This window comes from Cardiocondyla obscurior, linkage group LG17 (genome assembly GCF_019399895.1).
Source record: "Cardiocondyla obscurior isolate alpha-2009 linkage group LG17, Cobs3.1, whole genome shotgun sequence".
NCBI lineage: Eukaryota > Metazoa > Arthropoda > Insecta > Hymenoptera > Formicidae > Cardiocondyla > Cardiocondyla obscurior.
This window is the reverse complement of record NC_091880.1, coordinates 3,153,745-3,177,596: the sequence shown is the minus strand read 5'-3', so window position 1 is coordinate 3,177,596 and position 23,852 is coordinate 3,153,745. Positions and strand designations below refer to the sequence as shown.

The following is a 23,852-nucleotide window of genomic DNA, read 5'->3' as shown; positions in this document are numbered from 1 at the left end:
CGATTACGACAGCCACGTCGTCGATCGGGCGTCCAGCTGGCGCTGAGAGACGGCGTTCGCCTCCCTCGATTTAGCTCGGCGTGGTCTATCACTGTCGCTCGATGCGGATCCGCCGTGCGGCGGGAGGGTGAGGGTGAGAAACGAGACGAGAAAGCAAGAGAGAGCGATCGCGAGATTAAGAAATCCAGGTGGATATTGCTTCCGCCGGATCGCGAGTCGCGAACGGAGGAAAATTGATAACTGCGGATGATGCTTGTCGGAGGGTAATCACTTTTTACTGGCGTGCTCCAGGCTGAGCCTCGTTATTCTTACAGGGCGGAATGAATGGATAAGAAGGTCGGCACGGGCCGCCCGAGCGCGGCCGGAAATCCTCGCGATTTCCTCTGGCAAGTGGGCGATTAACCCCTCCAGCGTTGAGAAATCTATCGTGCTGCGCTTGCTTAGCGACAGTTGGTGCTTCTGCACGAACAATTTTTCCGAATAATATCGCCCCGTGCTTCAGTTACACTAAATTTAGCTGTCCGTCTTCTCTTATTTGCAGTAGTTTCACTTATTATCCCGTTTCTATTTCCTTTACCTACTTCTCGTCTTCTTTTAGCGTTTTATTTTTGCGCTTAAGTCTTATATAGATTTGTTTAATGTTGCAAACGCGATTAGTCACGCTATTCAACGACGGTCTGGTTATCGCGAATAATTTTTACGTCAAGGAAATATATAAAGAAATTACCGATTTCTTCGTTGCTTTTGCCTGTGGAATCGCACGATATTTCGGCCTCGCGGATCGATTGAATGATCGAGAAGTAGTAGAGAGGGAGCATCGTACTTTGGCTTATCGGCTCACGGCATACTGCAGCTTAAAGGGATGAGCGTTTAAAGGATTTTCGGTAGTGCGTCGCAAATGGTTACTGCTTCCAGAAGCATGCGGCTTTATAGTGGTTACGATGGAACATATGGAACGTATGAAATGTATTGATTTTCTAATCGCATAACACACAGTAAGCTTTCGTATAAAATTATATTACATATACAATGTTAATTAATAAAAATAAGTGTATATGCGAGAAGAAAAGAAGGGAAGGGAAGAAGTTTTTTTTTTCTTTTTCTTTTTTTTTTTTTTTTAACGAGGAATCTAATTTAAGAAAAATTTTGCTCTAGATAAAATTCAGCACAGTTTAAATAGACTTAATTAATTTCAAAATAGCTCCATTTATAAAGCGATTTTAATGTTTTTTTTTATCTCTTTTTCCTTTGTGTATTCAATCTCGCTAAGGCGCGAAGGTGGTCAAGGAGCGGTGAGTTAGGAAAAGCTGCACGGCATGCACGACATTCGCGCGCTGCTCGTTTTTCCTACCGTCGGCAGGATTCCAGATACTTGACCAACGTTGTCGAGGCAGAATTCGCGGAATACCAACCGATCGCACCTTCTTGTATCGAAGTTGCCGATATGCGCTCGCCGGACGGAGGTCCGCTTCGAGTTATGACGCTGCAAAAATTCTTCCGATCCAACGCGATAGGCAGGGGGTAAAAAGAAAGGCAGGGTGAAATCGCCGGTGAGTCACCCGTACGTGACTCAAGAATCGAATATTCGCGATAACGGCTTTCGCTGGTCTTCTTTTAAGCCTCGAGGAGATAAATTTGTATGGGCGCGCTTTGTTTTAATTTGATTCTCGTCACGTCGCGGCGTATTAAACTTTGTGGGTTTTGTACTTCGACTAATATTTTTCTTGCATTTTCTTCAAAATTCGTATCTACGTAAAAACTTTTGAATTTTGATGCTATATAATCCATTTTCGACTAACTACATCGCCGGGACCAGACTTCGGTGTTATTCCAAAGTAGTTTGGAAATCCGCTCGCTGGACGTTATTACAACCAGCCGCTTAACGTGTAACGACTCGGTGGAACGTGCTCGCTAAAGAACCGAGAATCGACAAGTTTTTATTCCCAAACATATCTTTGTCGAGGAGAGTCGCGGACGGTATTTCTTTGACTTTTTAACTGACGACGAAACGGGGGATGCGGTAGTACCTCGAATATTTTCCAGAAACATTTCAATCCTTCAGCGTTCACGATCAAACAAGGGCGCAGGGAAACTGTTATCTTTGCAAGAAAAAGACTCAACCTTCTTAGACTTTCGCAAGAACCGTTGCGGCTCCGCGAACTAGTTATTATTTTTTTTTCTTTTCTTTTTTTTTTCTTTTTTTTTTTCTTTTCCCGGCCTGTTTGTCGCGCCGGAAAAAGAGGATGGGGAAAAATGAGGCATGGAAAGAGGAGAGAAACTGCAGACGGTATTTATTCGACTGCTAACTGGTACCAGAAGACGTTAGCGAGTAGAGAACGGCGAGGGTAGTTGTCCATGGAACCCCCTTTTTGCCGGTGCTCCGACACGAAACACTTAAGACCACGTCGAGTGCCTTTTAATCCTATTTGTCTTCCGCTGTGCTCCAGTAGCGTAGTCTGGAAGTGCGATTCCGAAAGTTGTCAGATCGAAGTAAATATTTTGGCTGCTCGGAAGGAGTTGAGTCGAGTTAAATTCTAGGCATAACTCCGGATGTTAATTCGCCGAAAAACAGTCTTTTTGCGTAATGAACGGAGGGAATGACGGAAATCCCGTTTGATGCTGTTAGAAGCATCGTTCACATTTCTATTCTACTTCTTTTTCTATTTTTTCCCGATATATGTTGGATGCATATTTGATATTAAATATAATGGGACAAGCATGAAATTTTATTCTCCGAGAGGAGAAGCGAGCCTGTGATTTTTATCAATGTCGATAAAAATTTTGTACGGCGAACTCCGGTTTGACGGCGAGAGGAACTCTCGCAAATCTCTCCGATCGATTGCTCGTCTCTCGCCTTTCATTCCGCCCAGCTTATAAAATCTCTATTAAGCATCTACCGAGGCATCCGCGTGCGTGATAAAGGATCGACCTTTCGGCCAAAGGGCGTCGCGATGTCTGCGTAAGTACCTCTCGTTCGCCACGCCATTGTCGGCCAGCCAGGATTCAATCCGTCTAGAGCGAATTTCTAGTATCTCGAGGACTCCTCCTGACAGGACAAGATGCTCGCGGATGCAAAGTCGTAAATCTCTCGGCGCTAATTGAAACGACGACGCGCGAAGGAAACGACTAGCGGCGATGAGGGGATCGGATGAGGTCGCCTCGTTTCCTCGACAGTACGACAGCGAGGAAATTTTTTTTTTTTTCTTACTTTTATTCTCCTTCCTTCCCGCATTTATTTCTTTTTCTTCCTCTCTCGTATTCCGGAGTTTCGCAACGTATACCTATATTCGTTGAAGTGCCACGAGCAGCGTTCGGTTTTATACTGCTAGGGGAAAAAAAGTAGGAAAAAAAAAACAATTAAAAAAATAAAAAAAATAAAAAAACAGGACGGCAACGCTCGACTGTATCACTGCGTTATAGCTTTTCAACTTGGCACAGTTTTAAATATATTGGCAGGTATTTTCTTGCGTTTAATTTTACTTGTGTGCCTTATTAATTTTTATTCAATAAGCAACGGATGTATTATTGGCAATTTTTACATTTATTAATTATTATCCGTGCGCACGTGTATAAATGTATGTTAGAAAAAAAATATCGTCTCTTACAACACGCGTGAGAATAGCGATATACTGCAAGAAGGATATTTTTTTGCGCGCGTCTGTATTCCTCACTCAAAGACTAATGCTTCGATCGTTCGCGTTGTACAAACGCAGCGGAAACGAGATGGATAAAGAGAACGAGGAAGAAATAAAATAAGAGATTAAAAAAAAAGGGAGAAGAAGAGAGAGATGTGGCTCGGATATCTACGCGAGACGTTTCGGACGTGATCGTCATCCGAAGGAAAATTTTTCTCGTTTTTATTTTCGATCTCTCGGACACCCTTGACTTTCCCCTTCTTTCATCTGCATCTCGAGTGCTGCTGTTCATTCGCGAAGGTCCTCTCGAACCACCGAGTACCCTTCCGGCGGGAATGCAATTTGGAATGCTGTGATTTCGCGAGAATACAAAATCAACCACCTCGTTTCTCTGGCTACATAAGCGATTTTATTATTTGTACCGTTATTGATAACGGTGTTAAAGATTTATTTTATTATTATTATTAATTTTTTTTTTTTTATTAACCGTTATTTTTCTCGTTTCTCTCATCCTCGAGATTTCTCTTGCCGTCGTATTCTTTACGAAGCTTCTTTTAATCGTTCAATTACACGCGGGAAGGCCGCGTTTTATAGCAAATGTGCAGTGCAAGTCGAGCTTGCTACTTGCCCCAGGTCGTAATTATCAGGCTGCGTAACGTATCGTGCCTCATTAAACCGAGCTATAAAGTTGGCTCTAAGGAAACATGAAATTCTCGTTGGGACAACTTGTTGCTGTCGTAAAAAAGAAAAGAAAAAAAATAAATTATGATTTTGTTTTTTGTAGGACGTAGGCGTTTGTTTACGGTACGATCTTTAAACTTTAACGTCACTTGCTTGAATTGCGTTTTTTTAAGCCAATAATTCGCCGTAATTAATTTCCAAGCTGCTACTTACGATGAGCTGAACCATCATAATAATTGAACGCACCATCTATTATAGTGCACAAGCAGACAGAACATGCAATACGTTAATCGTTTAATATCATATTAACTTGCGGATCACTAGATAATAGTATCATCCCGTATTTCGCCTTTGCCGTTTTTCCGCTTATCCCGTCGCGGCAGCGACAAACAAGAGTAATTTAATTAACATTATGATATTGTCACGACGCGTGTGCTACAGAATATTAACTGTAATAACGGCAATACGTCACGATAATTGCAATTAGCATGATCCAGCTGCGTGTGTTTCATTGTCGTATTGAAACTGTATTTATATTCACCAGTAAATTGGGACATAAAATTTATTATCATAAATTTTAACTTATTAAAGGTACACATAAATAATTTTCTTTTGTACCAGCGTTTGCATATTACTGCAAAAACAATATCGCGTTTAGAAACGCAGGCTGAAGTATTGACTGCAATTATTTATTAAAAAAAAAAAAAAAATTAATTAATTAAAATAATAAATTAAACGTGGACATATCTCAATTTGAATTTTAATCGTATTTGAGAATGAAAGTTCGAAGGGAAAAAGTTATCGAGTTACGTTAATGTGTACGTAGTTTTGGCGAATGAAATATTTCGATGCTCGCGAACTTCCCTTTACGTTCCCTTTACAAAGAGATGCCGCTGTTTAAGGAGAAATGTGGCCGTCGGCGCGTACGTATACGCATAGCAATAATGTGTTGAAGTCGCGGGGAGCTCTGCAGGTATTTATTTGCTAACCTGGTACACAAGCGCGGCTAGCTAGCTGTTGTAGCACATTCGAAGAGACCTCTCGACAACCGCCACTTAAGCGAAACGCCGGAGGGATGGCTTCCTTCCCTCGTGTTCAATTAACGCCGTGCACGAAATATCAATTCCATCGGCGGAAAGCTCCTCATTCGACATAGACTGATTGTGAGTGCAAATCTATATCGAGGAAAGGAAACATCCCGGTGTCTTCGCGCGGCGGGGCGGCTATTGTTAAATTAAGTTCGTAGTTTGTTGTTTAATTTAATAACGCGTCATAAGTGAATTAACATCTGGATCCCCGTTAAACTTTGTTGATTAATTTTACCAACCAACTGGATTCGCATATTAAATTTAATTACGATTTCGATACGCGCGAATCTATTTTCGATAAATTACGTGCGTGTCATCTCAATTTGAATATCAAGCGCACGGTTGTTGTAAGAAGAAACACGCGGTCGTTGTTTAATTATGTTAAACTTATACCTCGATAAATTTTATAAAAATTGATGCTCCTTTTCTTTCTTTCTTTTTTTTTCATTTTACACATTTTATTCAAGAATGCTCGTAACTAAAGTTGCATTCTTGATTTAAAGCATTTCTCGACGTTAATGCCGTATATTAAAATGATATCTCTCAAATAGTAACAAAATAATAACAATATCGTATAACCGCGGTTTCAACACCTGGATTAAATTTTGTGGCTTGCTTCCTTGATAGTGACGTTAATCTAATTTCGCGCGGGCGTTCATCCGTAAGTAAACCTTTAATTGTGCTGCAGTAAAGCGTATCACATTGTATAGAGATACGTATAAATACTGCACCCTTTCAATTCAAAAGAATAGATGATTTATTGATTCCATTCAGCTGCAACGCGCAGCTCGAAATGTCCATCGTTGCGTTCTCGATCGCAAGGTTTTTTTTTTTTTTTTATTTTTCCCACCCGCAAATATCGAACGGCGCGATTCAAATGAGATACGCGATGCAGTTCAGCCTCGACAGTTTATCATATTTACGATCTTAAATCCAATTAGAAAGTTACATTTTGTAGTTGGCAACACGTTTCGCTCCCTCACACCTACCCCAGCTAACTCGCATTTGTTTTGCGTTCACCTTTAGGGCATATCTTCCTCATTCCTCCGCCTCTCTTTCTCTTAACGCATCCCTTCTCTGCACGTTTCCCACGTATTTACCTTCTACATTAATAATCTCATGCCTCTCTCGTTTGCGTTGCAGAATATGGACGTAGCCAAGGCCTCCGAGCGTCTTCTCAAGCTGGCGGTGAGTACATATATGTTTGTGTACATGTGCAAATTTATAAACGCGTGCACGGGTATGTCCGAAATAGGTCATAAGTTGATGATTTCAAAGTTTTGTCGGGGAGATGAATTTAGAAGGTATCCCCCAAAGGTATCAAAATACCTCTAAACAAGAATTCATTTTGAATAAATATTGTTTGCGAACGGATAATTCGTCACATAAAATAATTATTATCTTTAATTTAATATTATGTCTTTTTTTTTTTTTAATATATATGAAGTTAATAATATATAGAGACATTAATAATGTTAATAAATAATTTTTTTTTATATATAAGGGTTTAGTTGTATCATCGTATTCATGTCGTTTACATTTTACTTGTCAAGAAAAAAAAAAGAAAAATGAAAAGCGACATATATACATAGATACTTTGAACTTTTCATGTTAGATTTCCGCTCTTTTTCTCTAACATGCTCCCTGTGAGAAAATTCTCGAGGCAATATTTGCGAATTCAATCTCTTCCCTTCCACAACAAAACGCAGTTTCTGCCTGAGTTTTGCCGTGACTACGAGCTCGTTCGGCAGAACGCGGGAAAGAGAAAACTTGTATCGAACTACATGTCGTCGATAAATGCTGCACTTAATATAACGTGTTGTAAATCCATTCCGTGCATAAGTTTGCAAGCTAACTTTCTTGCGTGAACGCTCGCCGGGAACACAATCCGCAATGCTTAAGATAAAATTTTCAACTCGCAACGTATAGAATATTCAAAATCTTCAATATTACTCGAGCGGTATCTTAATCCTTGCTGTTTACATCTCGCCGATGCAACGCTGCGAATTTTACTTATAAAGTTTATTCAGTTATGCGTGTATTCTTTTCTCTTTTCTTTTTCTTTTTGTTTTCAACCTAAATGAACAGAACGCGCATGACAGGAAAGAACGGTTAACTTCAATGTTCCCGGTTAAACGTCTTTACTTTACGATAAGTTGGATCTGTTGCACGGAAAATAAAATAAGCTATCCGCGGGAACGTGAAATAGGAATGTTGTATTTCTTCAAGGAAGAGCGAGTCTGGAAGGGGTACGGAAGAAGATTCTGTAAGAGCTTCAGGGCTCTTGCAGAAAGTACGCCGGAATCTATGAATTCCTGATTTAAGTTTCGTCGTGCGTCGGCTATATTCCCGTGACGCTTCCGAGTGAAATATGCACGCCCGACGATGGAAAAAGGTCGTTTGTCGCCAAGTCCGCAGGGAGATCGATGCACAACGATACGCCGAAGATGTTGTTCCGATATTTCCGATTCATCTGTTTTCTTTGGTTTTTTTTTCTTTTTTTTTTTTTTTTACCGCTATGAAAGCACTTGCTAGAAAGTGAATATTGAAACAATAAATCCATTTAAGAGAGTATAAACTTTTTGGAATAAACGGTTATGCATTTTTATGGTCTATAAAGATACCCTTACTTTTAACGGTAGCTTCTTTGTTGAAATTTACATCGTTCAATTTCTTCATTGTATTAATAAACTTCGAAGTAATTTAACATTTTATAAAACACGACGGAAAATTTCTATCGGAAATAAACCTCGTCCCGAACTAGCTTTGCATAGTGGAGAATTAACTTCCCGTAACATTCATCAGCGAAGAAATACAAAGAATAGTTATATACGAAGCTGTACAGTTATTCTTTGCGTTTGTAATTTCCGCAGTTGAGAATACGATTGCTTTCTCTGCATATAAAGAAAGAAAAAAAAAATAGAAAAATGATGAGAAATATTAGAAAAAAAAAAAAAAACGAACGGACGATACAATAGTTTGTTCCTGCGACCGTCATAAAGCCCATCGTGTCTTTTTATCTCAATGCTCTTCTTGCACCGCACGCCGACATGCTCCGCTACTTTCCGACATTCAGACCGGTCCGAGCGATTCCGCGTCCGTTCGTTCGCCGTTGCTTGTTATTCTCTCGTTAGCCCGGTTGCTCCGGATCGGAACTAGCCGGCTGTAGTGTTTCGAGTGCTGGGCGGAGTCCAGTCAACCGAATTCAATTATATAAATTCGTCCCAAAGCGACTGTCCTCGGGAGCGTGTATAACGGCGAGTGGCGAGCTGGCCCCGTTACGGCCGGCCGTTCGGCAGACGTCGATTACTCGCGATTAAAACAGCAGACCGACGGACGTGCATGACCGAGTTTTGTTATGGAACTTTCGTTCACTCTACGTTAATTGATCCGATCGCGCTCCACTGTTAATTATTGGCTCGATCGTCGATTCGCGCCGCTGACGTTCTCCACCGCGGCGCGCCTTAACGCGCGGCTACGAATGTGAAATAAACGTTCTTTACGTTTGCGGAAGTTTTGAATAAAGCGTACGAGGCGTATGCGCGCAAAATCCATTACCGCAGCGAGTAAAATAAAATTCGGTACAGTTCATCGATTCATTCGTTTACTCCGTAATGCGTCAACGTTGAAAGTGAATACGTCAGATGCGGATACTGGGTCAAGACGCGGCACTAAAATAAATTTGAGGATAAAAGAAGAAAGCGACGGTCTAAAAGGGGATACTCCGAAACTTTTTTCCCGGTCCGGACAAAGCGCGAAACAATACCGACATCGATTATCGAAGCGGGGAAGAGAAAAATACCTACCGGCGTACTCTCTAATAACATATGACGAAGAACGCGCCCACGGACCAGCCCCCTCGGGGCGAAGGAGATTTCATTATGTAAGAGTAAGACTTCCTTTCGCCGGGGGTAAAGCAAAGGGTTGCTCATTTACGACGGTTACGGCATTTTTGTTTGTTTTTGCGTGAGCGAAGGAAAAATAATTGTTTGCCGATCGGCGGAGCGAGCCCGCACCCTCGATCTTTTCGTGCGACCTTACTTTTCGTTTACACCGCAAATAGCCGCGAGGAATCGTGGACCCCGGCATCGTGTGACCGTCGTGGGTTAATTGCGGTTCTTATGTACGAGGGTGGCACCGGAAGAAACAGGGCGGAACTGCAATGCGGGACGGGACTTTAATCTCGTCGTAATGGGGAAACGCAATTTTCCCGCAGTCCGCTTCGCCAATGAGGCCCTTTTTCTCTTTGCGCTCCCTCTCTCATTCTCGGCTCGATCTCGCCCCGCGTGTCAGTGTCTCGTTCCGAAATCTCTTTGACTTTGAAAATTACTCAAAGTGTAAAATGACCGTGATGCGACTGTCGTTATCGGGTGTCTCGTCGCGTTTGGCTATCGAGCGACAAAAATTGGCGATGTACCCGAGTGGAAATCGAGTCTAAATCGTTATCTAATAACTAAGCTGGATATTTAAACGTTTTTCGCTGCTTGTACTTGTTTATTGTTGTTGAGCTGACCATACGCAACACTCGCTCGACTGCCGAATTCGCCGAGTTAACCGGTTCTTGCCGGCCGCCGCCCGCGCGTCCTCCACCTTGCGAACTTCGAGCGCAAGGTGCCGGCTGATGTAAACACACGCACGTACTCACACTACCGCGACGATCCGTGGGTCCGGCGAACTCGACAGTCGAACGTTGCGTAAGATCATCACGCAACAGTAGACTAGCACGCGACGAAAAACGTTTAAATGTCTAGCGTTTTTAGCTCGACACTAGCTAGATAGTCACTAAATAATATTTTCTTACAAATTATAGTCGCTAATTAAGGAATATATTTAATCTGCGCGATCTAAAGCTGCAAAATTCTAATGGCAAATAAATTTCCACTTGGGATAGCGTCGGACAAAAATTAAGTTTGACATGTTTTCGACGACACGTAGAAGACGCTTGTGTCACAGCAAATGACAGACGCTATTTCTGGCAATAATTATATAATATATAAAGTACCTGACTACGAGAAATATCTGAATTATTCTTGTTATTCTTTAAACTATTAATTAGCGGTAATATAAGCAGTTAAATATTTTCCGTCGATCGATCTCTATTCTCAATGCGAGCTTTTTTCCGTACAGTCTTGAGCAGCAATTTCGATTATATTCAACATTTGCATACTTTGTGAAATATAGCCTCCACTCCCTTACTCGCAGGCCAATAGCTGCTCTCGATAAAGTTAAAAAATTCAATCCGCCCTCATTTGCATTCTCTATCCCGATCGTTATTACTGGGTTATACCTTTCACATGTTAATGTCCTTCCAGACCTAGTAAGCGTAAACGTCTCCAATAGACAGGTACACGTTGTGCACCCTCGGGACATGAAGAGAGAATGGCAGCTGAGAGGGGAAGAGGGGAAGGAAGGGTAATGTCAGCGATCGGGAAGAAAATGGAAAATATCGATTGCCAACGTAATGCGATGCACGCGCTTAGGCAGGTCGACTTACCCTTCTACTTTTTTTTTTTTATTTTTTTTTTTTTTTCCCCTCCCGCAACGACTACTAATGACGCGAATACGTCGATCCGCATATTGCGCGCATGTGGAAAATCTCGCGGATCGCCCGCCGTGTCTCGTAATACGATATTCCCGCATTATCGATGAAAATCGACTGCCGGATGGTGCATGTAAGCCAAGCACGCATTAATGTTATGCAGCCGGCAATGGGATCAAGCACGAATCGAACGGTATTGCTGGTTTCTTGCGTGGGGATAGATGTTTGAACCGCGCATCAATATGAATGAACGCTCTCTCTCTCTTCGCGCGACTTGTGCATGATATTTTATAAAATCCCTTGCTGGGTAACAGCATTATATTTCTTCGGCAAACATTTACATTGGTCAATAATCTTTACTCAATATTTTACTAAATTTACCTAAACCTACCCTTACTGGAAAAAAAAGAAAAGAAAAAAAAAAATAGAACAACTTGCGATTAAATTTTCAAACGCGAAATATATGGATCCGAAGATTAATTTGATTGCCAAGAGATAAAACGTCATCGGAATTTTAAGATATGTAGATGCGATGCATAAATGAGAATTTAATCCACAAACACACGTTGTTTCTTTGCTCGGCAAGATTTTACATTTCTCTTACTATTCGGTAACTGTGAAAAAAAACTACTTCTATTTTTTTTTTTTTTCTTTTTTTTCTTTTCGGTTAGCATCGCAGAGTAAACGAAATTAAAACGCCGAGGTAAGTTTTCCTGGACTATGTGGACCTCGAAAGAGGTTGCTAGAAACCGGGAGGAAGTGCTGAGAGGCTTCCTGTCCTTTTTTCGTGAAAGTGCCGCGAATGCCTCGCGGCGCAAGAGACTTGACCTTTGTGCCTGGCAACATTATTAAGTCCTTTGCATCGCGTGAGAGAGCTCGGTGGAAGCACGCGGATGATACCACGACTCGGCGGTCCCGAAATGGCATCCGAAACGAAATAACTTCGAAATTCTTCGTCGTGAAAGCAAGCGGTCCGTCGAGAAATTTTCGCGAAAGTATTTGTCTGATACCGAGGTCGGCCCGGCTTTTTTCCCCCGTTCTCTTTTTTTTTCCTCCTTCTCGTCGCTACTACTTTGACGTGAAAACATTTATTTCGGTTGTCGTTCTACTATGAGAAACACGAACGCGTTGCGATAAAGAAAAACAATCAATCTTAAAGTTGAGACAAAAGATAGAAGAGGACGTAGAATAAAACGATAATAGTACACCTACAACGACAAAATTACAATATATTGTGTTTCCCCGCTAATTTTTTAACAGCGCTACGAAAAAAAAAGAATATTAAGGAAATACACGGCTGCAATAAAATAGATACCGACTGGCAGCGTACCGTCACATTATACACGCGATAAATGATCAAAGGTTCGGTCTAAGTTACTTCCATTAAAGCATAATTGAAGGAACAGACGGGATAATTTATAAGTTCGTTATGCAGTCATCTCACTTTCATTTGCAGATGCGTAAATAAGGCTATAATACGCTTGCCTCTACGTGCACTAATCTGCGCTTTAGTAAACTTTTTTTAGCGTTATAATGGGGCGTCGCATTTTATTTAGTCCATTAAGAACGTGATACGTTGCGTGCGTGCGTGTGTGTGCGTACGTGTAAAAAGCTTTGATAAATTTTTTTACTCTTTTTTTTTTTTTTATGTTTTTAAATCGCGATTTCTTTCTTTACCGTTTGCATTTTGAACCGCTTTTTACATGCGTTTCTCGTTTCGTAAATTTTGTGGGAAATTACTGGATATCTTTTTTACAATTGCAATCGGATGTATAGAAATATGTGATTGTTTTAGCTTCTGTGATAAATGCAGCCTTTTAATTTTAAATACAATAGTATTTTAAAATCTTGAGTGTTAATTAGTAGTATTAAAAATAAGCTTAAAATTTATTCTACAAATAAAGCCAGTAATTTATAAATCTAAATAAAAAATTGATTATTTCTAATATTGTACGTTTAAAAGTTTAGTTTTGAAAAAAGTATATGATTCTATTACAAGTTTTCGGCACGATTCGATTCTTAACGAGCTTCCCTTTTTTAACTTTATTATAAAATAACTTCATGCAGCTTTAACGATTCTGATTAACCGTTTAGCTCATACATGTTCAATTTTTGCTGTTTCAGATACCAAACCATTTAGTATGGCTTTGCTTTTTTTATTTGATATTTCACTCCTTCTTGAATTTATTAGGCGAGTTGCTACACTTCGCGGATCGGAATTTTTACTGCGATTGGTGGAATGCCAACAATATTGATACGTTCTGGAGAACCTGGAATATGCCAGTGCATCGTTGGGCGGTTCGGTGAGTAAATCGATTTGTTTATAAAAATACTTGATAACAGAAATTTCAATTTTCATCAAATTTGTTAAAAATAATTTTCTAACTCCGCCGGTATTTTTACGTATTTATGATTCCGGGAAAGTAAAGCAACATAAAATGATTAACTTTATTTGATTCTTCGGCCGTGCTTCAATTTTTGTTTCGATATTTTTGGCATGTAATTCAATGATATTCATAGTGTATAACTCGATATGAGTTATTAAAACGCTCGTTAAGAAAGGACATGATAAAATATTGACTGTATTCGATAAATATCCAAAACGGCGTTTTATTATTTATCGAACGAAATTCAACGTAATTATTTATACGTAGTAATCGGGCGCGTGTAAAATGCACGTGACCAAACATTTCTAATGCGCGGGAGCCTCTTTTCTTTATATAGAAGGAACGTTAGATCACATTATCGTTATTCGTGAAAAATTTAATTGAATCTTTTTAAAGAGAAGCATACTTGTTAACGAAGTTTAACCTCGGTTAGATTGAACAGACAAAGTCGATCAAAGGTCCGGCTTGTAGTGACGGGCTCATCTCTTTCTTTTCTTTACGCTCGTTTTTATCTCTTTCTATCTTTTTTCTTTTCTTTTTTTCTTTTTTTCTTTTTTCTTTCCTTCTATACTGTGCGCTCCTTCGTGCTATTTACCTTCGCCATTTCTCCGTTCCGTAATACTCAGCTTCTCGCGTACCTTCCACGCCATAGAAGGAAAAACTCCCCCCTCGCTTTACTTTGCACCTTTGACTCGTCTATAAGGATAATATGATTATACTATTAATGCAATACGCGCCTCGCCGAGGTTATTTCGCAACTATGGCCGTCATCTCGACATAAAACATTCGCATATTGTCGCGGTAACGCTGACATGCCCTAAGTATAAACATCAGCCGGGATAAAGAGAGCGTTGCGCTGGTTGTCCGCCGACACTTTGGCGCAATCAACTCTCTTTGTAAAATTACAAAAATTCTATTAACTTAATAAGGTTGTCGACGCCGCGAGAGAGCATCTCGAGCTTACACGTGTACAAAATTTTTTTCGTGCGGTTATACGTACAACATGTACCATAAGGATGTATTATGCGAGACATATTACACGAGAGACAGTCTTTTCGTCTTATAAGAATGAGCTTTTCTTGCAAGAACCTTTTATTTCGCCTAAAATGTCTCCTTTGGCCCATACATCTCGGCTGTCGCCGCCACATTAGATTATACATCCCTCCCCCTCCCCCTCCCCCGCTCAATACAATCAACGAACTTCCGAAAGACTTTTCCGGCGGGCCTTCCATCTTCCACGGGTTACCCATCGCACGTGCACCTAACAACTCGAGCCCATAGTGACGACCTCCTTTCAAGAGCCCCCGCGCGCTGGGCTCTTTGTACTTCGGGTAGCAGCCCAAAAGAAAGTTTAAATCCCTGTAAAAGTGGCCGTACGAAGTTCTTATTATGTGACCAAGAGAAAAGAGAGCCGTTGGAATTGCCACGTACAAAGTGCACAGGGGGGTTTACCGGTGAATGCCGTATAAAGAGTCAATCTGCCGTATCCGCCCACGCGCGATATTAGATATTTCCACGACGGGATGTCCCCGCGATATTTATCCAGGCGCTCCAGACTTTTTTTTTTTTTTCTCCTCCCGGCATCGGCGTCAAGGCCGAAATGTTATTACCGCTATGAAGAAACTTAATTTCATTGCGCTAAAGAGAAACCCCCGGCGTTACTCCGAGGTTAGTTCCGGCGCAGACGTGACGTAATACAGAAATAGTAACCCGCTGCATAATCGGAGCGGGATTGTCTTATGACCGTACCCTTATAAAACGCGACACGTACCGCGAGAATGACTGGCCATGCTCCCTTTTTTAAATGACATAAAAATGGGGAAAAATAAGGTTTCGCTAAAGAGACGCCGCGCGAGTTTTCGCGACGCGAATTTCAAAGTCTCACGCCGGCGCTCGCGCTTCTTTTTGCCCCGGCAGCGCACCTGCCTGCTTACAGTCGCACGTTCGTTCTTTTTTCATTAATTTTTTTTTCTTTTTTTTTTCTTTTTCTTTTTCTTTCTCTTTCCCCTCGCTGCGACCAAGATACGCAGCTGCATTTGTAAACTGCTACTGGTATGCAGCCATAGTATACGCGCGGCGATGCGCGGGGCGGTCGAGGCGAAAATGGAAATGTTCCCCAGACGACGTAGACGCACGGAGGTGCGTTGTTGACGAGAATGTTGAGGCCACCGTCGGCGCCTTTTCAGGTTTGTAATGGGAAAAGCCGATACGCATCGCGATGCGCACTTAACGCTGTTTATTCCCCACGGCACTTATAATACCTCTATAACTGTACTGATATTCCCGAACGCCTTGCGCGACGAAGAAGACGGTTCGCTTTGCTTGAAGAAAAAGAAAGCATAACGGGACACGGGGGGAGTGAGATCTGGCGGGGGCGAGAGTCTTGAGAACGCGGCAAAACGTACGTGGGCCAAAATCGTTAGAACTGTCGTCGTTCCACCTTCGAATGCCTTCTTCTTTCACTCTGGTCTCTTTCGATATTTTTTTTCTTTTTTTTTTTTTTCCCCCGTTTTCTCCAGGAGCGTTCTACCGCGTCTTATTTTCTTTCCGATGCATCTCGACCGATAACCAACTGGCTAACGACTCTTTCTCGAGTTACTCGATTCCGCCTCCTCGGTCATACAAACGAAAACGATAATAGCTTAGTGTTGCCAAACCGGAAATGTTGCGAAACTTTCCCGAATATTGCTTTAATTTTTTGGAGCGACTCCGTGCCGTCGTACTTTTTGTTTACTTTTATCGGCCTAACTTCCGCGTGTACTCGGTGGACGCCTAAGAGCGCGGATGAAAATGCAATTCCTATCTAGCACCGATAACAGCCATCGTCGACGTAACAGGCGAGCGTGTTTTTAATATACTCCGGACTCGTACCGCTTAAAATTAGAATCTTTAATTGAGTCCTCCAGAAGGTTTTCTATCGGATTCAACGGGCAATTTTGCTGGAACGCGAGCCAAGAAAAAAATCCACAAAAAGCGCTAAGAAATAATTTATCGGATTGTCTGTTGAGAAAACTTACGGATATAATTTTTATTTTATTAATTTTAATAATAGCGTATTTTATTAGCTATACCATTTATGTTGCAGCCATCTCTATATTCCAATAGTGGAAATGGGCTATGGTAAAACCACGGCGTCCGTGACTGTCTTCTTTATTAGCGCTTTCTTTCACGAGTACCTTGTCAGCGTACCCTTGAAAACGTTCAAGATATGGGCGTTTATGGGTATGATGGGACAGGTAAGAGTTACTCGCGTTTGCTTTACCGCATATTGTTGACCGCGCAAATATTGAAGCCCCGGGTGTCAATCTCGTGACCGCGTTCGAGCTTGAAGGAAAAAATCGCACGTAAAGCGCCGAGTCCTAAGCTAGTCTTACAATTAGTAGGTGCTCGTCGTGCCTTTAATTATCATGTAGGTCTCGCTACATTCCGGAGAATTTCAAACGTTGCAACATCATTTGCTATATCCTACATGAAATTACGCGGCGCAGTACATCTTGTGTGCGCGTACACAAGATCTACCCTGTCCGTTTCTAAGTACGGAAATTCCGGTCGTGCAACGCTAATTGTTCATTCTAGATACCACTGTCGGTGTTGAGCAAGATGGCGGAACGATACTGCGGTGCCAGATGGGGCAACATCGTCGTATGGGCAAGTCTTATCATCGGCCAGCCACTTTGTATAATGATGTATTACCACGATTACGTTGTAACGCATTTTGGCGAGACTCTGATCGAGGACTATTCCGTGGTGTAACAGCGATAAAAAAAAAGGGTGAAGAAGTACACAAGAGACAGGAATCGATTGTTCCTTGCGAAACCGTCGTTTTGATCGATTACAGGTTTACGTTAGCTTCCGGTTTCTATTTTGAGCAACGGAGGGGATAATTCATTAAATCGCCATCTCGTCGTTTAATTACTGCGCGGTGGATTTGCATTTGTCCGATTATTCGATAATGTGCCTTATGTGCTTTGAGTCGCATCGAGGCGCCGCTTTGTAAGTAAATGTATAAGCGGACTTGAGATGATTCGTGAGAGTCGTTTGGAAATACTATTATATTTTATAAGAATTTTTAGTGAATATTTGAAACAGCTGTAAATAGTTAGCGTTTGTATAATGCGTGTACAGCAGAACTCGATTTTTGTACGGTAATTTTGTAATCATACTTCCACGCCGGAGGAGGCAAAACTGTTGTCGAATAAACAAGATATTTCGCATTAGTCTGGTTGAATTTTGTCCCGCATCTTTCCGGATAGCTGCAGGGGTCATAGCAGTATTATCCCCTCGACTGAAAACTGAAAGGTTGCCGATGATTGAAAGGCAGCTTTTCAACGACATAATCCACGATTTTTTTTTTTTTTTGTTCTGACTAATGAGGCGGAAATCATATGTTGGGATTTACTCTCTCTCGATGCATAAATTACTTGGAGTACAATTAAAAGATAACACCATTGTAAAATTAATAGAATATTGAAAAAAGCATTAAACGATTTATCAAATAAAGTTTTTGAAATATGTTAAGATGTCGAATTAGAATAATCTATTTTATTAATTTTTTTAAGAATTTTATGTTATTTTAAATCTTATAATTTTTAAATTGCACATTTTTGTAAATAATGCATCGTGCTTAAAAAAAAATTTTTTTTTTTTACTTGATCTTACATTAAACATTTCATAACTTATTAATGAGAGAACGTATAAAAAAAGATGATCGTGCGAAACGCAGCTGAATAACCAACTGGTTGCCTAGAATAGTTAAGATCACGTCACGAATGAAGGAGCCCTAACCCTCAAAAGAAACACATCTGACCCTTGGCTTTTTCTTTCCCTTGATGAGTTTGGATACCGTGATACGTGTGTTTGTGCGTGCGTGTGTCTCGACGATAGATAAATTAATGATGCTGAAGGCTAACGTGACGGTCGAAAATACGATTTATGTCAGAATGATAGATATTGTGTCTACAAAAAGCGTAAATTAACGAAATTCTGCTTCTTCAGGTAAGTTGCATCCAATTTTCTATTAGTTAATACTTTATATAATTATATACCACAATTATATTCCTATCGGATAAAATTGTAAATATATTCGATTAGAATTGTATATAACGAAGATTATCTGAACGTGCAGCTACGTCACGAAGGATGTAATGTTATTTTTAACATTATGTCGCGATACATATCTTCATCTCTAAGGTATTAAGTAGATAAGGATTTTACGAGCACCTCGCCGAATGCGATGCGTGTCGACTTTACTCAAGATCGCAATTTTCTAGAGATCTAGAGAGACAGCACGTGTCATACAAGTATATGTCTCGTCGTAAAAGAGAGTTAAGCGTAATATTCTTATAATGTTATTATACATTGTTGTTCATTTATCTTAAAAGCATTATAATAAAAAAAATATATATATATATAACAGGTTTTTCAAAAGCAAATATTTTTGATAAACTTATTTTTCTTAAAAAATAATTTATAAATTGACGTATACGCCGTCAATCATCTCTATATAAATATTTAATTTTATTTATATTTTTACGAAAAAGAGAAAAATTTTAAGTAGATAAAATTGCAAAATCTTTAAAATAAATAATTACAATATTGATAACAATTTTGCAAGTATAATAATGTGCTACGTATTATAAATATACAGATATGTATAATAAAATTACTTAATATTTTATTATTATGCTATGCAATCGTTATCTGTTACATATTTAATTGAGAACCGGAGATTTATCGAAATGACGATTCTTGACAGGGAGAAGTTTTTCGACGCTGGAAATAATTCAATTATCTTTATATTCCACTTGGCAAATTTTAATTTGTGAAGACGAAAATTTATGTCGCGCAGCAACGACGTATATATATATAATTTTTTTTATTACACTCGTCACTGTCGGGAAATCAGTGCTCTATCGATCGAAAGCGACGCGAATGTAAATGCCGGAATTAACTCGCTGACATCTAGAAATGCTCCGAACCATTTCCCAGAGTTAAAGTTTCTTGTTGCACGGAGATGTATTTTCTCGCTAGCGAGGTACGTTCAATGTCTGTCGCGACGCTCAACAAGTTAAATCTTATCAGCTCGCCGGTTTGACTTTAGCGTCATTATAGCGGTTACCTCTTAAATTGGCATTTGCGCCTGACGCGGTAAATAACTTTGTTAGCGCCGAAACTCTGAGATATAGAGGCACTTTTATCCTTTCAACAGCTGCATTGTTCCGTAAACTGATACGCGAGTCCACCTGAACGTGCTGTAAAAGCAGAAATTACTTCCCTTGATACGTGGGGACTTTTAATTTAATTGCCTCCCGGGAAGCGGAAATGCGTTGCACGCTCTTAAATTGATCCTATATAAAAATGTTAAAAAAAAGCTCGCGCAAGTATCTCGGCCATTTCTAAGGCACGTGGCTGACGTGTGCCGCGTTACAAAATTTCCGGGAGGGCTTTATGACAAACGGCTCCGGCCATTTGCGAGGACGGGGCGTGAAATTCGCAAGCACCGTAGCTGCTACGTTAATTTCCAGTATCGTAAATAAAATAATAATAAGCGCGAGTAAAGCGCTCGCTTACGCCGCCTCGCCGTGAGAGAGATCTCTCGTTTATTTTTTAACTTTACAACGGTTCGATCTGTTTGCGAACGTCGATGCGCAAAGTTTACGCAAAAGGCTCAGCCATCAAAGTCCCGTCAGACCTTTGATACGCATATCCCCGAGACGTATCGTCCGCGTCGCACACAGGACGACGATAAAGTGCCACGTCGTGAACGTAAGATACGGCGAAGCGTATTTTTCCGCTTTAATGCAATCGCAAACAAAGGATTGAGTAACCGAAGGAGCACGAAAGGAGCTCCATTCCCTCGCTCCCACCTGAAGCTCGCCGCCCGCCACCAGGCGACGGAGGCATCCCCGAAGAATGCATCGGTCGGTCCCTCGAACGAGCGCTCTCGCGTTATCCCGTAAGGTGGGCTGTGAGAGGGTTGGAGGATTGCGCGAGGCGTCAGAGAGGGGAACGTGAAGAGGGTGGCAGGAGTGGCGGCGCGGCGGACCGGGAAGGTGGAAGGGTGGCCAGGGGGCACAGGGGGCGCACCGCGAGCGCAACACGATGCTATAAGGGCGGGTACGCGCCGGAGTCTCCGCAGTGAGCGTCGCGACGCCTCCGCGGAGAGTGTCGCATGGAACGCACGAACGGTGATCGCCGGTACACGAGGCGTTCCACTTCTCGTCGCGTATTACACCGGCGGTGTGTAGTGCCGAAGGAGTTTCGCGCTTCTATCGAGCTGCGAGCCACACTGAAGAGAAGAAGGGCGGCGCGGCGACGGTGTCCCGTACCATAGATGCTGCAGCTGCGTTTCGATCCGCCCGGAAGAGCTCGCGCGCGCTCTCTCTCCCGCTGGTTGACCCAGGACGGACTCCGCGCTGAAGCAACCAGGTTGGTTTTCACCGGATTCACGCGCGAAGAGAGAAGGGGAGGGCGTATCGGAAAAGAAAAAAAAAAAATGCAGAGACGCGACGCTTTAAAGCCAAGTCGCGTTCTACGAGTTATCTTTTTAAATAACGCACGCCTGCTGGAAAATTTCGCGGCAACGGGCTGAATAATCCACCGGCGTGAATGCGAAAAGTAATTCTATTTAATTTAGACGCGGCATTGTAAACGAGATGGATAAAGAAACGAAGAGTTATGTAGTTAAAAAAATTATTTGCACTATTTTTTTTCTTTTTTTTTCGACTCGGTTCTTATTAAAAAACGTTAAAAATTGCGACGTCAGTTAATGACATTTATTTTCTTTCCGCGTTACTTAAGCGAGACTTTAGCATCTAAACGAAATAATGCGCTTTCGGACGCGTTGTCGCTGGATGAAAGAAGCGTAATTACAAATTTAGAATTGCACACATTGTCAGCGTTGAGTTTTATTCACTCTACACGCGAGCGAATTAATGAAAAGCGAATGCACGTGTGGGAATTGAAATATCAAATGACTACGATAACACGTAAGCGGGAGATAAGGTTGAACGGTTGCCTAATGAATAGCGAAAATTTGCAATGTTTCCATTTACTATGAGCATACTGCCGCTGGACGGGTAAATTCGATTTCCCCTGCGACATTTACATGGCACGAGTGACACGCATCCAAGCAAATCGAGTCGCGAACGATTAACAAAAACCGAATATCCCACGGTCGTCCTCGACGAGCGCATGTACAACGGATTTTTTTTTTCTTCTACTTTTTTCATCTTCCATTCTTAGACGGCGACGTTATCTCGCGTTTCTCGTTCGTTTTCAATTATGACGTCGCGATGCGACGGTCGCGGTACGCTCGTTAGAGAAATGTAGAGAAAAATTCACCACTAATTAAATGCACATTGAGCTATCCGCGTAGCGTTACACCGTCGTCGTGGGTTTCATTCTTTTCACCGCAGTGCATACCGCGCGCCCGGCTTTTTATACAAGTTGCGACGCAAGTTTTAAATACAGAAAATTAATTCAGTCGCTCTGTATCTTGTACACCCGAGTCCGCTTAATATATGATCTAAAGACTTGGTGCTGCAATTTTACACGCGACGCAGCAGCCGCGCATCGAGCTCTGCTCGAAAATTTCGTCATGCCGTACATGCCGTCACTCTTTGGGACAAATATATATATATATATATTTCGCAGACATCCGCGGGAAATATTTTTATCAAAAGTATTTTATCCGGACGATTCGATAAATAAAAACCGCGTAATGATTTTACGTCAATCCCGCGGCACGTTCAGCATCTTTAATTTTTTACCTGTTTTTATTGCGGCAACAATATATGCAATCTACTTAATGTCTATTAATACTCAGAGCGACACGCTCCTCGAGAAAATTTTCCACCGAAGGAATCTAAACAAGGTACGCTTAAAAATTAATTACTTAACTCTTGAATTTACCTTCGGCACTAAATAGCGGCGGTTAGTCCGCCTTAATGCGCTTCGTTTATAAACCCCGTCGAGAATAGTCCGAGATCGATCAGTGTTGCTCCCGACTCATCGGTTTTCCTTCTGCCGTTTCTTTCCCGCGTCGGGAGCCCGTCCCCTCGTTCCCAAACGTCCGATAACAATGACTTGACGTTTGTTAAGAGCCACGCGCAGCAATCTCACGTGCAAGAAAAATGGTACCCCTCGTAACGGACGGTGTTCACGTTCGCGGCCGACACATGGAAAATTGAACCGATCATCATCGGCCGAATTATCGCCCGGCGATCGGCGGCACTTCGGTGAACGTGACGCGACGATTTCCGCGGAAAAAAAGAAGATAAACGAGATAAATGCGGACGAACCCTATTATTTTTCCCTTTTTGTTTCCCTTTAGATAAAGAAAAAAAGAAAAAAAAACAAAAAAGGTCTTTGCTGGCGATAACTGTTATAAAATTTATAGCTCTGTCCGATTCAGGGATACGAAAATTAATTGTACACACACGCTGTTGATATGTAATTTCTGGCGAGTGATAAATCATTACTTATTTTTATGTTGAATTAACGTGATTGAATAGCACGTACGGATAACATGCAGGCACGCGGAAAGATTATTTATACCGCTGGATTGTTAAAGAATTTTAATTTATCTTTATTGAGGAAAACACCGTGCAAACCAGAAATTCGATATCTTCACGTTAGCTTCTTCGCAATGTCCCTTGGGATTATAATGCAAGCAACTTCGGCTATATCGGGTCGGTGAATGCCCTGAAACCATCTACGTCATGACGGGTCAGATTATGCAAAATTTCAATCGATTAACCCATTCTCCAATGTTCCGTGAACACTGTCGCGTCGTTATTCGCGACTCGACTAAGATAACAAGTATAATTCGTCTCATTTCCGTTATTATGAACGGCCATCGATTTATATTCATATATCAAACCCACGGGGGGTTTTTAAATACCTATCGTGATGCAAATAAATTTTCAAAAGTACGAACTATCGCCGAATTTTCTTCTCTTTTTTTTTTCCCTCCCGTTAATCGGCTCCCGTGCAATCCTCCGCTCGTAGAAGTCGATGAAGTAGAATGTGCGTTGCATTAGCGCGTCGGTGCGGTGCATTTAGCGCGGCCGTAACTTTCGGCTTTCGTGCTGTACACGCGAAAATAAAGGTCAATTTCACGCGTAGAAGCGCGTGCGGCGGATTGCATTTCCGTGCGCGGAATCATTACAAAATCGGCGTTGCACGGGTGCAAGTGGGAATAGTTATTTGCCATTCGATTGCCGAATGATCGCTTGACCAGGCTTTTGACCCAATTCCCGGTGGTCGTTACCGATTCAGGATTATCCGACGTATAGAGAGTCTCGTTAATAGTGGCCCATCAAACGCGGCTCTGTTCGGGCTACGAAACAAAAAGCGATACCGCGCGAAATGCTTCCGGCGTTGCTTCCGGTAAGATGTGAAATAATGTTCTCTTATTTTCATATTATTTATTCACTTAATTTGAAAATTTTATTAGTATTATAACGCCTAGAATATTCAGATAATAGTAGGATTTGCCGTAACGTTTAAAAGTTTTTGT

At 41.4% G+C, this 23,852-nt stretch overlaps 1 protein-coding gene across 1 annotated transcript in view; it reads left to right on the top strand.

Annotated features, from left to right (window-relative positions):
• The window catches only part of Mdy (diacylglycerol O-acyltransferase), an 82,104-nt gene extending 64,557 nt beyond the window's left edge, over nt 1-17,547 (top strand). Inside the window, exons 9-12 of the mRNA XM_070668379.1 lie at nt 6,548-6,592; nt 13,068-13,246; nt 16,416-16,566; nt 16,907-17,547. Coding sequence (XP_070524480.1) covers nt 6,548-6,592; nt 13,068-13,246; nt 16,416-16,566; nt 16,907-17,083 — 552 coding nt within the window. The 3' untranslated portion in view covers nt 17,084-17,547. The remainder of the gene's footprint in view (nt 1-6,547; nt 6,593-13,067; nt 13,247-16,415; nt 16,567-16,906) is intronic.
• Nucleotides 17,548-23,852: the final 6,305 nt, after the last annotated feature.